A 15,038-nucleotide genomic window follows, 5' to 3' on the forward strand; every position below is an offset into this window, starting at 1 on the left:
ATGACTACATATTATTATTGACCACGAGCATGACCACTAACATTATTGAGGCAAGCATTAAGGCTGTACTTTAATATGCAGTCATACCAATTTGCTCAAGCTTCGAGCTTAATTACGATCACCTCAGGTTCTTTATTGCACACCAAAAGCGTTACAGATAAGCATTTTTTTGCTTTGCGCCACCATCAGAATGCGGCCCCAACGGCTGGTAATCGAACCCACGACCTCGTGCTTGGCAACAGTACACCAAAGACAACGCAGCGGGTTTTCCTCCAACTCAAAAGCCCACCAGTGCTGATCACGTTCAACAAAACAGGACCTCCTAGGGCTTATGCTTTAATTTTAATTGTTCTTATCCAATAATAGAAAAAAGAATAAGAAAAGAAAGATGGCAGATCCCACACATATGTGGGAATCGGAGACCTTTGATGGCTATCGGAGACCTTTGATGGCTACTGAAATGCCTTCACTTCTTCACTTTTGTGAACTAGCTCAACGCTCGTCGTTCAGTGAGTGCCTTGGTCCCATTTTGATCTCTTTGCTTCTCTCTGCATGCTTGGCTACTTTTGATGCCAACTTATTCTGCAACCGACTTCTTTTGAATTAATCTGCCATAAATATATGAAAGCATAGTTTACAGCTGATGAGAATTTGTTACATTACTGTCCACATGTGTTTTGCAAAATGCCCTGCTCATAAATTAGTGGTAAATTCTGGAGCAATGTACAATCACTGTTGGCCACTTCAGTTGGCTGTAGACTGATGCTTCATGTTCCTTCCTTTTCTGACTTACAGCAGGCTTATACTTCTAACGAAATGTTCAAAAACAAAAAAAATTTTTTTTTTAGATCGTGCCATCAAATGTACAATCATGCTATTCTATTAGAAAAACACAAATATCACAGCGCTGCAAGTGCAATGTACAATTTTTTTGCTAAGTGTGATGCCTAAATGTCATTATTTAAGATGAGACTTTAGCTTGGGGCCAACTCAGATTTTCGTGTTCACCCACATGTAAAAATGCAGGAATGTCCTCGTGAGACACCCGCTGGCCTGATTTGAATGAAGTTTGATGCATTTGAGAAAGTTACATTCTAGTGACTGCAGGAAGAAATTTTTATTTATGGCCTGGCATTTCTTTGCAAAAGTTTCTACAAAGTGGTAACATTAAAAACATTGAAGCACAAAGTTTACAAATTTGTAACATTGCACAAAAGCAGATATTGCAGTCCTGTAGACTGCATCTATTAGAACACCTAAAGCAACCAAATTTGATGTATGAATTTACAGCTTTCATGAATTCATTACATGGTTGACATGAGCTTTGCAAAAGTCCCATTCACAATTTAGTGGCATATTTCAGAGCAGTGCAAAATACATCAATTTAGTCCACTTCACATGTTTTAATAGATGCCGCTTACAGAAATGCAATGCAACTTTTATTATTGAGTTGAAGGCTCGGTACTCGAGTTTTATTTTCTATTTTCCAATTTTCAACAAATTTTGTCTCAGAAAACGACGGCCTGAATAAACATCTACTCGCTACTGCCGCTAAATTTTAATTTTCCCTTTTAAATGCAACAAACGTCATCAAAATTAGTGCAGTGGTTGCCGGGAAAAACGATTTCTCCTTTCTCGTGCATTCGGCTGTTCTAACAGATACAGTTGACGTATTTGCGATGTACTAATTGTTTGCACGGTTAATAAAGGCAGCTTGGTTAGTAGGTGAAAATTACACACGCAAATCAGCTTTCAGGAACACGTACTAAGAATAATAAATAGTTAGGCTGCACTGTTGCGTGCAGCCTAACTCACCAGTCAGTGGATTAATCATAAAGGCCGCGATCGAACTTAAAACTATCTGCAGTCGCCGCACTTTCATCATTCGGATTATTAATGCTGACAGGAAACTATAGGACAGTGTTCAAGTTGAAGGTGTTCAAGAACACCAGGTTGGGTGAAAGGGAAAAAAGAATGTGTGCCAGCTAGGTGTCAACGTCGCACCATAATTCACTCCGAATACGTAACTCCTTACGAAAGTTATTGCTAGATTGTTATAGCTGAATGCTTGCGCAAGTGTATCCAAAAGTCGTAGAATAAATCAACAAAATACTCGTTTGTTTCAGAACCTAGCTAAACTATGTATATTCATATTGATTAATTGTAAATAAATTAATGAGGCACGGCGTGATCAATTAGCGCCTTGCCATATCGGTGTGACACTAGGTTAGGCTCTGAAAACGTTCTCACGGGCGACGTTTCAAGCTTTAATGCCGATCATATTACAAACGTCAGGCTAAACCCCTTTCGTCCAGTGCGCGCGCACCGTCTATGAAAGTGAGCGTGACATCCACACGTTCCAAATGGCAAGCAAATGCATTGCTCAATCGCAGAGAGCACGCGATAATAGGAGACTTTTCCAAAAAGACAAATGCCGCGTGCAGCGTATGTTCAGCGGTGACGGTTCGCTAATTACACTGGGGACCTCGGTTTCCTCTATGTATAGGCAAGGCAGGGACAGAGAACGCAACGGAACATCTAAGCTCGCACTAAAATGATCGCAACGCGCACGAAGGTACCACAAAACGACCCCATCTGCTCGGTGCCGGGCCGAGTCGCGCGTAAATAACGTTCGGATCGTGTACGGTTATTTTCTTGTTTGCTTTTTTTTCGTCATTTCGGGAATGCGAAAGTGTCCTCGAAAATAGCAGCAAGCTGCCATCGTGAAAGAGCGCGCCTTATGCTGCGAAAATAGAACCGGCCACGTCTTTCCATAGCGGAACTCGGGCCCAGCTCTAACCGCCGCGATCACGTATTTCCCCGAATAGGAACCGCAACCAGACGCTCCATTCCACAGATTCGCCTCGCTCGCGGCCACAGCCGCACCTCATCACGGTGAGCGACGTGGACCGTGGCAGGGTTTGGCAAGCGCTTCTGGAGGCTGGCCTCGTACCTTTAAGTCGGATGTGCAACGTGTGAAGCACTGCGACGGGCTGCCGCGCATCCACAATATCGCTGTTCAGTGACGAACGGACGAGTTTCGCTGCGAAAGAATCACAACGCGTCGTTCCACAACACGGGACATGACAGACGACATCATGAAGAACGGCGCACGGTATCGCCCCCTGCGGGCGAAGCTGGGCGTGAGCTAAGCTGGCAAATCGAATTTCATTTAATTGCTGTATTACAAACAAACATATGAGGCCTTTAAAAAGCGTTGACAATTTATAAGATATATTTTTGACGATTCTTTTTTTGTGTTTGTTGCTCCGGCTTGCTACGCCTCTTGTTGGCCAGACATGGCTGCATCTCTGGCTCTTGGCTGTGCCGCCCGCGAGAGCGCCGCAAGCGAGCCGCCGCGCGTCGTCGGCTTCCCTGTCGGGGCGCTGGCTAAGCCTAACCAAACTTTCACCCGGCACCGCGATGCGAAAAGCTACGCGACGGAGCTGAGTGAAACGCACCGCGTGGAGGCATGCCTCGGGGCAAACCCAGGGGTCGCCGTGAGACCGGCGACGTTGTGAAATGGCAAATCATCGAGCTCTGGGAGGCGGGTGTCAAGAACAAGAGCGAGATCGCGCGCCGACTCCACCTGTCGTGGACGGCCGTCAACCTTTGGGTGCAACGCTGGGAGAGCGAGGGCCACCTGAACGTACGGCCCCGCTCGGGCCGGCCGCGCACCACTTCGGGTGACGATGAAACCACCGTGAACACGTACACGGCCTTCTACGGCCCCGGGGGAGCGCCGCCCAAGCCTGCCGTTCAGGTCAAGCTAGAGCGGCCGGACGAGCGGCTCTCGGCGCACCACCACCACCACCAACCCCCGTCGTTTGCGGCTGCTGCCAGCGTCGCTGCCGCGACTAGCGGCTGCGAAGCCACCGACCCGTCGGCGGCGAACGGCCCCTTGCCGCTGCTTCCGTTGCGTCAGCTTTCCGACCCCACTTGCTTCGCGAACCATCAGAGCGCCTTTAAAAGGAGCTTTGAGAACGGCGGCGACCCCCACCACCCGGCCGAGCGGCATGAGGAAGTGGTCGGTCTCGACCCGCCGCCGCCGCAAAGACTCAGCCTCGCTACTCAGACGGACGGCAGCAGCACGACGCCGCCCTCTGAAATGGCTGGATAGCCGATGCTCGCCCGCGATGGACTAAAGCTCCTTTATTTATTGTAGTTCTCACTGCGAGACTACTCCGCACCTCATCCAGGGGTGGGACAGATTCGATGGTGACGCGCGCGTCTTTACGCTTGTGTTTACGGAGGCGCCCCGCCGGCACGCTCGCAGTGTTTGTACACTCGCGTATTGTGCGAGTTTCTAGCGGAAGCGCCTGAATTTTCTTCGATGAACTGAGTGTACCTGGACATGTGTGCGTCACTGTAGACCATGCCCTAGACATTCCAAAGCGCGAAAAAAAAAAAAAAAAAACACCGCTTGTTTCTGGTCGTGTCAAATATTGCGTGTGCGAATCTAAAGTGTAAATAATGCAAGGGTGGAGTGAAACACTTTCTACAACTTCGCGGTTTTATTTCACTTATCATCGTTAGCGGCAGCTAATCGTTTAGGGGACGTTCTTGTGGCTAGTTAACGCTCTTCTTTAGATTTTGTGTGCTGCGCGCTTTTGCGACTTTTATCTGCAGTACTTTTAGCCTGCCGCTGCTGATCGTAGAATAATGAGAATGTTTTTGCCCTTCCTCTGGTCTCGTACATAGTCAGTAGATGCCCGGTGATTTTAATATATTTATGAAGCAGTGTGGAATAAATGTGATCTCTGCACCGCTATGTATATAAGCGATGCAGTCAATGCTAACCATGCCTTGAACGCATTGTAATAAAACAAAATGGAGCAGCAAAGTGCGCGTAAGTGGAACGTTTCCATTTGATTGAATTTCGCATGCACTCACAAAACCTTTTTGAAAACTTGAAGTATATCCCGATCATTATGTGAAATGCAACACGTACAATTAACCGATCGGAACGGCTAGTCTCGAGCGCATCGCCGGTCGTCTGCTATCGCCAAACAGAAGGCGATACGCAACTGCTTCCCACACAAACATGTCCTTTCGAGAAAATAAATATTCGGACACTTATTCAAACAGGCAATGAGAGCCAAATTTCATGAGGGCGCCCAAACTTTTATTTTTCGCCTCCTTCCTTTATTTTAACGAAAAAATAGAAACGCTGCGTTTACGAGTGGCGCTGCCGTCGACATGCCCAGCGGCTCCGTCTGTGAGGCTTTCCACGTGCGAGCGGTGCAGTGCAGACGATATGACTCTCGTTGGGACCCTTGAAAATGAGCATTCGGCCAAATTACTGTCCGGCCCTGCGCTGCAGGAGGCGGCAGTGAACGGAGTAGACTTGTGCGTCTCTGCCGGATGCGATAACGGCTCGGGTAAGTCTTTTTTTCCCTCGTCCATTTTTTTTCTTCGTCGAGGTAGAGCCGAGCTATCAGCCAACGCTGCTCACATGTGATCCGTCGGCGCTTCTACCCGCGCAGATTTTCTCCGCTTTCCTGCGGAAAGCCAAGAAAGTGCGTCGATGACCGAGAAACAGAGTCGGCAAGGTCTTCCGCCGAATGTCGGCCGCGATTACGCGTTCGGTATCGTCTTCTAGGTGCAGCCAGGGAGCGACTTCGTTGGGCTACCTTTATTTGACCTTTTCCTCTGGAGGTTAGGCCTAGGCATGCCGAGACCTGCGGCTTTCGTTTGAACCTCGTGATATTGCGTGCTTTGGGTTTCGCTTGATCGTAGTCGGCGAAAGTGCGCCCATCTCTTGGTGTAGCGGGTTACCGCGCCCCTCTCTGTCGTGTTCACCTTCCTGAAAAATGGGAGGGTATCGGTAATGCGATGTTAAAAGCGCAGTTTTTTTTTCTCAAGGGGCAAGGAGGAGCGAAGTTTTCGGGGCTTTTCTCCTGCTCATCAATATATATGTACGTTTCTTCTCTCAGCTGTTTTTTGTCGCTCTTTCCACTCCGTTCGGCCCGGATGGTTCGGCGTGCTTGAGTAGCAGTCGGCGTGATTGCAGCTGCCGGCTTCCAGAATGGGACCGGAGATAGTTCGCGCGAGGAATTCTACCCCCCCCCCCATTGTTTATTTATTTATTTTTTCTTCCTTTCACAAACGCGCTCAAATATCGAGAGTTTCTCGAGGGTAAACGCTGGGAGTTGTATCTCTTCCAGCCCTGCTGGCGCGGTTTCGCATGTTGTTGGCACGTGCCGAAGAAATTGCGAAACGGAAGCGATAATTTCCGTCCTGTGTGATCGGTTTCCCCGCCGTACTTCGGGGGACCCGACGCATGGCTCTACTTGCGGAAGAGGAATTAGGTGCTTTAGCCGCTTTAGCGCGCGCTCTCACCGGCGTGCACCGTTCTTTTTTATCTCTGTTCACCCGCAGCGATTGTCGCCGCGTCGTTATCTCCCGTCACGCGTGGTAGAATGAGGAACAAAAAAAAAGAAAGGCTGTCTGACGAAGAAGCCTCTTGGGAAGTGAACGGTGCCCTCCGGACTTTAGCTTAGCCCGCTAGCAAGCAACTTCTAAATACTTCCGCTCGACTTGGGCCGTGTTGCCCGCAATTGTGAAGTAAAGTGCTACTACACTACGTCGCAGAATGAAACAACGAAAAAAAATACGAAGGAGAAAGAAATGCCCTCCGGGCCGCGAGCGAGCGCGACTTGCAGACGATTACGTGATGATGTCCGAAGGCCGCGACGGATCCTTCTGCGCACCGACGACCGCTTTGACGCACGCTGTAGCGCCTCGCGCGCGTGATCTTAAAGGCGGCGCGCCCGGAATTACGTGCGAGCGCGTGACTTCGTAATCCGATTCCGACGGATTTCATTGCGGTGTGGCAAAAATATTCCAACAGTGCCGCGCGTAGAGGATGTGATGGGGTAGTAGGAATCGCCGATCAGATGTTCGTGTTTCGAGTCGATCGAGCGTTTGGCGCTGCTCGCACTTCGCGGTAATGGACGGCTTGGTGGCGCGGTCGCGAAAACATTAATTCGATGATCGACGTGGTCTCTTGCGTCCACCCAAATGTTCCGTGGCGGGCGGGCGGGCCTTCTCTCTCTCCTTCGTTTTTGCTTCTCTCTCTCTCTCGCATCAGCCGGTGGCCCATCGTTACCGAGAGGCCATAATGAGGCGCCTTTTGCCGATTGCTTTTGCCGTTTGTGTTCATTAACGAATGCTCGAAAAAAAATGCAGGTTTGCAATATTGCTTTGCCCTTTTGAGAGAAGGAAAAAAACAAAAACAAGGGAAGCACTGATACTAAAGAAAAATAAACCGTGTCACTTTCATAAAAAAAAAAAATGAAATTCCAACTAGGCAGCATGCAAGATCACTTCAGTTTCTTGTTGACTCACAGCTGGCTGGTGCAGCATATTCGTCCCCTTTCCAGTTTATGGCAGCCAGACCCAGTAATCATGGTAATCACACATCTTTGGCCACGATTGAACGTCAAATTTTCAAAGAAAATGTGTTGGCTTGAAACAGGGGCAGTCAGTTCATGTTTGCCAGTTCAGATATCCACGCACCCCTACTATACTAGTTATGATACTTGTGGAAGTTGCACACGAACAGAAAACCTCCATGGGTGGGGGATGGTGGCTTTGGACAAGTGCTGAGAACAGCTCTGTTCAATATCTGTGCTGTTGTGTGTGATTCAATCGTAGAGTTGCAAAAGCTCAGGCATTTTCTGATTGCACCTCACATGCCTCTAGGTTAATATATCTTCAGCTTTCGGTCAATTTAAATTATTGAGACGTGACTTTCCATTCTCCGTCGCAGTAGCAGGTTCGTGCTTGCAGTTTGCTATGCATGCATATGGGCATTTCATTGCTGAAATATTTTGCATTTTTTGAATAGAAGTGAACCATGTCATTGCCTTGCCTTGAGTAAGCTAAGAGTATTTATTTTTCACTGATTATGGCGAAAGGGCTTCAGTCACAGAGCATATCCCATATGTTTGTAGGTGTGAAAATTTGATATTTGCATTAATTCAGAGGCCACCAAGATTTGTGTGTGTGTGTGTGTGTGTGTGTGTGTGTGTGTGTGTGTGTGTGTGTGTGTGTGTGTGTGTGTGTGTGTGTGTGTGTGTGTGTGTGTGTGTGTGTGTGTGTGTGTGTTAAATAGCAACTGTACTTTATAATAGTAAAAACGTTCATATTTCAGTAGACGGATTTAAAGGGACACTAAAGAGAAAATTGAGTTAGCTATGTTATTATTTTATTTGAAGAATACTGCAGGCCAATCTGGGGACCAGGCAGGAGTGGATTATTGTTTAAACAGTTGTGACGCCTAATGCAATGACACTCTGAAGAGAAGAAAAAGAGAAGTTCAGCATACAATGCAAGGGACTGCGTACATTGCAGTAAAAGCAAAGATAACTTTTCCATAGAAAGAACAACATGTCAGCCAGCAACCATTTGCGGCATGAGGACCCTAGGAAATAATCAGACCATACCATATTTGCAGCACAGGCACAGCTCGTTTTACACACAGGTACACACACAAAAAAAAATGCTTGTTACAAACACAATTTTTCTGTAGCACGTGGTACATTATCGGACATGAATATATCGGCAGACACAGCATTTCATACTGTAATTTCTCTGGGGGGGGACCTAATTAGTGTGCATGGAAATAAGAGTTGATCTTGTTGGGGGTGATAATGCCTAGTTGGTCTGATAGTGACTGGACATAAGGTGAAGGATAAAACTAGAAGTCAGCTATCCTGAGGCAGAAAAAAGCTTAAGACGTGCTACCATTTCTGAGCTTCAAGGGTGACAAAAATATTTCATTCATTAAAGGACATGCAAAGTCATTCCATCCATAACAATAAAATATGGAGTGGATGACTAGTCTGTTGATGTGCTCCAGTTTGTTTATGCCCATTTTCATGAACAGGTCCCAGACGACACTGGTATATTCCAATCTTGGCCTTATCAGGCTGTTGAACGGTAGAAATTTCACTGATGAAGGCATGTGTTTAAGCTTGTTTTAGCAGGCCTAGTTTATGCTAACCAGATGCAGGCATTGTCAGTGTGTTGCAACCAGTTCAAGCAATTGTTGATCGCAATGCGTAAATGTTTAAAAAAGTATATTTTGATAATTGCACATTGCTTAATAGTGTATTGATATGCTAGAGGGCATTTCTTGTTAGTAATGCACATAAGCACAGTTTTTTTATTCATTGAGTTTCATTTCCCAAGTTTCACACCAGTCTGAAATCTTGCTGAGGTATTTATTGAGAATTACTTGGTTGTCTTTATTGTTAATCACTTTGTAACGTAAGCACTCATCCACAAACAACCTATTACTAACACTGTCATCAATGCAAGCTGTTAAATCATTAATATACACTATAAAAAGTAAAGGTCTGAGCATGCTGCTTTGTTGCAATTTGGGGCGTACGGGGAAGCATCCAGAGCGATAGTCTTTGACGTCAACAAATTGCCTGCGCATGCTCAGATATGTAGATGTCCAGTTTACCAGGTTGGGTGGAAAGCCGTAGCTGCTAAGTTCAATTATCAAACAAAAATGAGAGGCCCTATTGAAAACTTTATAACATTGATCTGGCCAGCTTTATTAAGAACTGTAGCAAAGGTAGGAACAGTAGAGAGATGCTGAGCTGTTGTAGTAGACAGTCCTTTGTGAAAGCCATGTTGGAATGAGGCCAATGTTGCATTTTTCATGAAATTTCACCATAAAATTTGAGATATGCTTTAGGAGCTTGCACAGTGTACGCATCAGTGTTGTGGGGCGATAGCTTGACAGTAAAGTTGGGTCGACTTTAATCTTAAAGATGGGCACGACACGAGCAGCAGGCCAGCCTGATGGAATGATGCCATGAGAAATAGACTTATGCAAAATAATGGGTGAAAATGGCAAAGCCACTTGGCATAGCAACAAAGCAGAGCATTTGGAATATTATGAGGACTGCATGCTTTTGATTTCAGATTTCAAAGCTTATAAAACGTGCACCCGTGTGCTATGAAATTAGTTCTGTACAATCGTACTGTGTGTACATAATGGCTTGTAGGAATTCACAAGCAAGTCATTTGATTGCAGGGTATGAAAGGCATGTACAATGAGCTCTATGCAAAAACATTCCAAGGAAGACCAAATGTATTAAATGCTGCATTGCGAAGTCCTCCTTGCACAATGTGTGGCCGAGTGGTGTTATGAACTCTGTTTTTTATTTGACAATGATCACCTGGAGAGTCCCATGTGCACGTCACCAACGGGTTGGGCATGCGCCTCCATAACATTTTCTGTGTCGGCAACAATTGGAGAGCACCAATGTGATCTGGAGAAGGCAGAGTAAAGCTAATGATCAAATTCAGAAGCTCGTTGGTTGCTTATTATGAATTCATCATCATCAACGCCCACTGCAGGGCAAAGGCCTCTCCCATACTTCTCCAACAACCCCGGTCATGTACTAATTGTGGCCATGTCGTCCCTGCAAACTTCTTAATCTCATCCGCCCACCTAACTTTCTGCCGCCCCCTGCTACGCTTCCTTTCCCTTGGAGTCCAGTCCGTAACCCTTAATGACCATCGGTTATCTTCCCTCCTCATTACATGTCCTGCCCATGCCCATTTCTTTTTCTTGATTTCAACTAAGATGTCATTAACTCGCGTTTGTTCCCTCACACAATCTGCTCTTTTCTTATCCCTTAACGTTACACCTATCATTCTTCTTTCCATAGCTCGTTGCGTCGTCCTCAGTTTGAGTAGAACCCTTTTCGTAAGCCTCCAGGTTTCTGCCTCGTACGTGAGTACTGGTAAGACACAGCTAGTTATACATTTTTCTCTTGAGGGATAATGGCAACCTGCTGTTCATGATCTGAGAATGCCTGCCAAACGCAGCCCAGCCCATTCTCATTCTTCTGATTATTTCCGTCTCATGATCCGGATCCGCCGTCACTGCTTGCCTTAAGTAGATGTATTCCCTTACCACTTCCAGTGCCTCGCTACCTATTGTAAATTGCTGTTCTTTCGAGACTGTTAAACATTACTTTAGTTTTCTGCAGATTAATTTTTAGACCCACTCTTCTGCTTTGCCTCTCCAGGTCAGTGAGCATACATTGCAATTGGTCCCCTGATTAACTAAGCAAGGCAATATCATCAGCGAATCGCAAGTTACTGAGGTATTCTCCATTAACTTTTATCCCCAATCCTTCCCAATCCAGGTTTCTGAATACGTCCTGTAAACACGCTGTGAATAGCATTGGAGAGATCATAACTCTCCAATGAATGAATGATTACTGAATGAATTACCCATTCAGTAATCTTTAAGTAGACAATTGTTTGGAGCTCATTTGAGCTCAAGGAGACCAAAATTTTGCAGGCTCAGTCTTGAGGAACTACATAAATGTTTTGAAATCATAAAATTGCCCGCCCAGTCAAATGTTTTTTGGTGACAGATTGTTTGTGCTCTTCAAATGTTGGAGCAACTTTCTTTGCATTCTTGCTGTCTTTTTACTTTCCCGACAAGGTGGATTATGTCCCAATTAATTAATCCAAGTGTTTTTTCGGTGAACCATTTTTATTTTGTCTGGAGTGAAATTATCAGTGCAAAAGTGCCAAATAGATTTGAACTTTGAGTAGAGAGGGTTGCCATCATCACCATGAATATCGTCAGAGAAGTCCTCCAGTGCTAGTTCGAGATATAAGAACGGGCTTGGCTTTAGAAAAGTTTGGCAGATTTGAATTCTTTAATTGCACTATGGTTTGAACAGTCCATTTAACATTTAAAACACATAAGCTTATGATCAGGTATGCCCTCTTCAACAGTTACATCCACGTTGCATATGGCACTGCTGTAGACGACTAGAATAGAGGAAGAAGATTTCTGCACCCGTGTTGGAAGATCAACCACTTGCTCGAGGTTGGATGCTAACATTGTGTCAAACATTATTTGGTTCGTGAGGGAAGATGAGTTTTCTCCAATTAACTTTCGGAAGGTTAAAGTCACCAGCTACTGTTATGATCGCTTTCAAATATTTAACTATATGTTCATAAAGTGTGGGTAGGCAGTTCAAGGTGGCACATTGTGTGCAAGATACTGCTGCAAGGTTAAGCAATCCATTTAAGTTGAGCGGCAGAAACAACCGTTCATGATTTTCAATTTATTCTAATAGCAAAATGGACAATTTCTTGCTCATGATAATGCCTACACCACTGCAAAAATGTCTCTCCCTTCTAATATGTATTGTAGGAACCAGGAATCAAGTCCCCATCTTTCATTTCTTCATGAAGCCATGTTTTGGTTCATCTGTGGGAGCCACGACAAAGGAGTAGGGTTTCTAGTTATGCAATGCTGTGCTAACTACACTTCCTGTGTCCATGTTTAATGGGTGCAGATGCTGGGGTGACAGAACATGTAGTTGTCAGCTGCTGTGTCTGCATTGTTGCATCTGTTGAATCATTGTCCCACACAAACATGTCATTGTCAATGCACAGTTCAAATTGATATGGCAGGCTTTTCTTTCCCATTTTCTTTATCACCACGTGCACTCTCATAGAGCAGCTTCCGCCTATGCAGTGTGCACTGAGAATAATCGTTTTGTATGAAAATACATTTCCCTTGGAGTTTATCTTTTTTTTTTTTTTTAGAGTGGACTGTTTTTCATTGTAATCTGTATTCACTGGCTTACACCCAAGCCTGTGAATTCTACCAAGTGATGTACATTTTACCACAACCCTTTGTTCGAACACTTTGTGTGCTATTTTATTTCATAGTTCAAATAGTTAAATGGAAGTTTCATTGGGCACTTCAGATATGCTGTAAACAACCAACTTAGAGCGACAGCTGCAATCTTCAAGGTCAACCAACTTCTCGTATTGCTGAGTTAAACAACATCGAAGCGGCCCTACAGTGCTACGAAGGTAATTAATTTTACCTGCGGACAGTTTGCCATCCTGCACAAGCTTGTCAAGTTCTGCTACCCCGGCACTGACGTTGATAAAGCAGTGCGTGATGGCGCCAGCTGGGACACCACCTGCAGCGATGTCAGTTGACATGCTTTTCGCATCAGGGCTTGGGTTGAATCTACAGTCTCTGCAAAGGAGGACCTTGCACGCAAGAAAACACGGCACATTGACAACAAATCAATTACTAGACTTTACAGAGGAATATGAGTAGCTAACCAGGATTACAAAAGGAAAACGGTCAGTGAGTGTTGATGTCGACTTCATTTTGCCATGCCCACTGGGCCAGGAGTTTCAGGCGGCTGTGATGTCACCGATCACTGCCACACAGTTCCAGACTGGCGGGCCTGGGAAGGCTGGCGGGACAAGGAAGGGGCAGCGGCAGGCCAGTAGAACTGGCAAGTGCATCGTGAAGAAGGGATGCCCAGATTACAAAAGGAAGATGGTCGGTTGACGTTGGCTTCATTGTGCCGTGCTCGTCTGAAAGTAAGTTGCCTTTCTTACTGTGAGAAGTTTGGTAAGCCGGAAGAGATGCAAATACCAATGTTGGGTGGCAATGCTGGCTTGAAATTCCCACATCGACTCATCATGATGTCGTGGGTTTTGAGTGTGTGCTCACGCCTAGTTAATAATTTATTGTTAAAGATGGCCCACGTTGTATTCTACAGGAGCCAAAGACAACCTGGCAAGTTTTGAGACGTTTTACCTAGCCACAAGTACCCAAATGCAAGAAAATACATTGAGAGCCGTAGTGTTACACTGACATACCAGCGCCAGTGTTTTGAATTGAAATAAAGAAAAGCAACTGTAGCCTTCGTTTTCTCCTTCAGTTACCACAATAATGAGAACATGCTTATTAAACAATACTTTGTCAGTCTGGACTGATTTAAATATATATGGTTCTCTTTAGTACACCTTTAAAGGTACAGTTTAAGATGAATGCAACTGGTGCTTAGTACAGATGGTCCTGACAACCCTATGAAGCTAAATGCGACTTCATGCTGCTCAACAAAACTTCATTTCACTTGTCACTCACTGCTTCAAACTGTGCACAGGAATTTTTTCAATTAAAAAACAAAATATAATCAAAAAACTTTGGCACAGCCGATCTGGCAACAACTGGCAACGGCAATGCAATTAGCATTCATTCAACGTAGAGACACGGCATATTGCTGAAGTGAAGTTTTATTTCAATTCTGTAGTGGCCATTGTGAGACTCCTGTTCCTCCGGCTGTATGCGACATTCCCCATCTCTGGCACTGGCCATACCTTGGTATGGCAATCGCTTACCAAGGTCACTCATAAGCATGGCAGGATGGCGAAGGTGGAACGACTACATTGAGATGACAGTTCTGAAAGAATGACGATGTTATAACGGCAACAGTGTGATGACGACATTGTGAGGACAATGGGATGGTGACAAGTATGTGAGGACAACCAGATGACGAAGCTGGAGTCAACGATGGTGATGCCAAGATGGCATGACAGCATGATTAAACCAGAATGGCAAAGAAGGAATTATGTTGATGGAACGCCAAATGCAGTATGGCAACAATGAGACAATGTTTCTAAAGTGATGACGATGACAAAAGTGCAGCGTGACGATCACGTCTAGAGAAAATGTTATCACGACTGTGTGGTGATGACGGTGTGGCGATAGTTGGACAATGACATTAGAACGAAGACGAAGGAACGACCACAATTGCATCAGTACGACATAATGCATACGCATGACAGTGGCATGGCAACGGTATGAGGATAATGGAATGACAAGTGCATTACGAAGATTGCGCGCTGACCACTGTTTCATGAAAACTGTTTAAGTATGATGGCATAGAACCATGGTGGCAGTACGACGACAATGAGATGACATTTCTGAAGTGATGACAATGGTAAAATGACAGCACGGCGAAAGTGGCATGAAGTTTGACGATGATGGAACGACCACTACTACATCACAATGACACTATGACAATGAATACATGATGACGACGCAGTGATGGCGTGTGTATTAAGACGATGGTGTGGAGACGACGGCATGAAGAGAGGTGGATAACAAAGCTGGAGTGACAGCGATAGAACAACTGCAGCGGCATCTAGGCGATGGTATGACAACG

General features: G+C 45.4%; 3 protein-coding genes across 3 annotated transcripts in view; 2 read left to right on the forward strand and 1 right to left on the reverse strand.

Annotated features, from left to right (window-relative positions):
• LOC142576466 (uncharacterized) overlaps window positions 1-3,090 on the reverse strand; it is an 82,011-nt gene extending 78,921 nt beyond the window's left edge. The window contains exon 1 of the mRNA XM_075686607.1: window positions 2,954-3,090. The gene's annotated coding sequence lies outside the window, so the exon portion shown is untranslated. The remainder of the gene's footprint in view (window positions 1-2,953) is intronic.
• A 239-nt stretch (window positions 3,091-3,329) lies between these two features.
• Window positions 3,330-4,843, forward strand: LOC142576467 (uncharacterized). The gene has a single exon (XM_075686608.1). It carries the CDS (start codon window positions 3,473-3,475, stop codon window positions 4,118-4,120), a length of 648 nt encoding a protein of 215 aa, XP_075542723.1. The 5' UTR covers window positions 3,330-3,472; the 3' UTR covers window positions 4,121-4,843.
• A 364-nt stretch (window positions 4,844-5,207) lies between these two features.
• Window positions 5,208-15,038, forward strand: part of clu (clustered mitochondria protein homolog) — a 99,262-nt gene continuing 89,431 nt past the window's right edge. Inside the window, exon 1 of the mRNA XM_075686604.1 lies at window positions 5,208-5,381. Coding sequence (XP_075542719.1) covers window positions 5,258-5,381 — 124 coding nt within the window. The 5' untranslated portion in view covers window positions 5,208-5,257. The remainder of the gene's footprint in view (window positions 5,382-15,038) is intronic.

This window comes from Dermacentor variabilis, chromosome 3, assembly GCF_050947875.1.
Source record: "Dermacentor variabilis isolate Ectoservices chromosome 3, ASM5094787v1, whole genome shotgun sequence".
Classification (NCBI taxonomy): Eukaryota; Metazoa; Arthropoda; class Arachnida; order Ixodida; family Ixodidae; genus Dermacentor; species Dermacentor variabilis.

What these genes read in the sequence shown, in the direction of transcription:
- LOC142576467 (XM_075686608.1), top strand. Translation starts at nt 3,473, where the DNA reads ATGCCTCGGGGCAAACCCAGGGGTCGCCGTGAGACCGGCGACGTTGTG.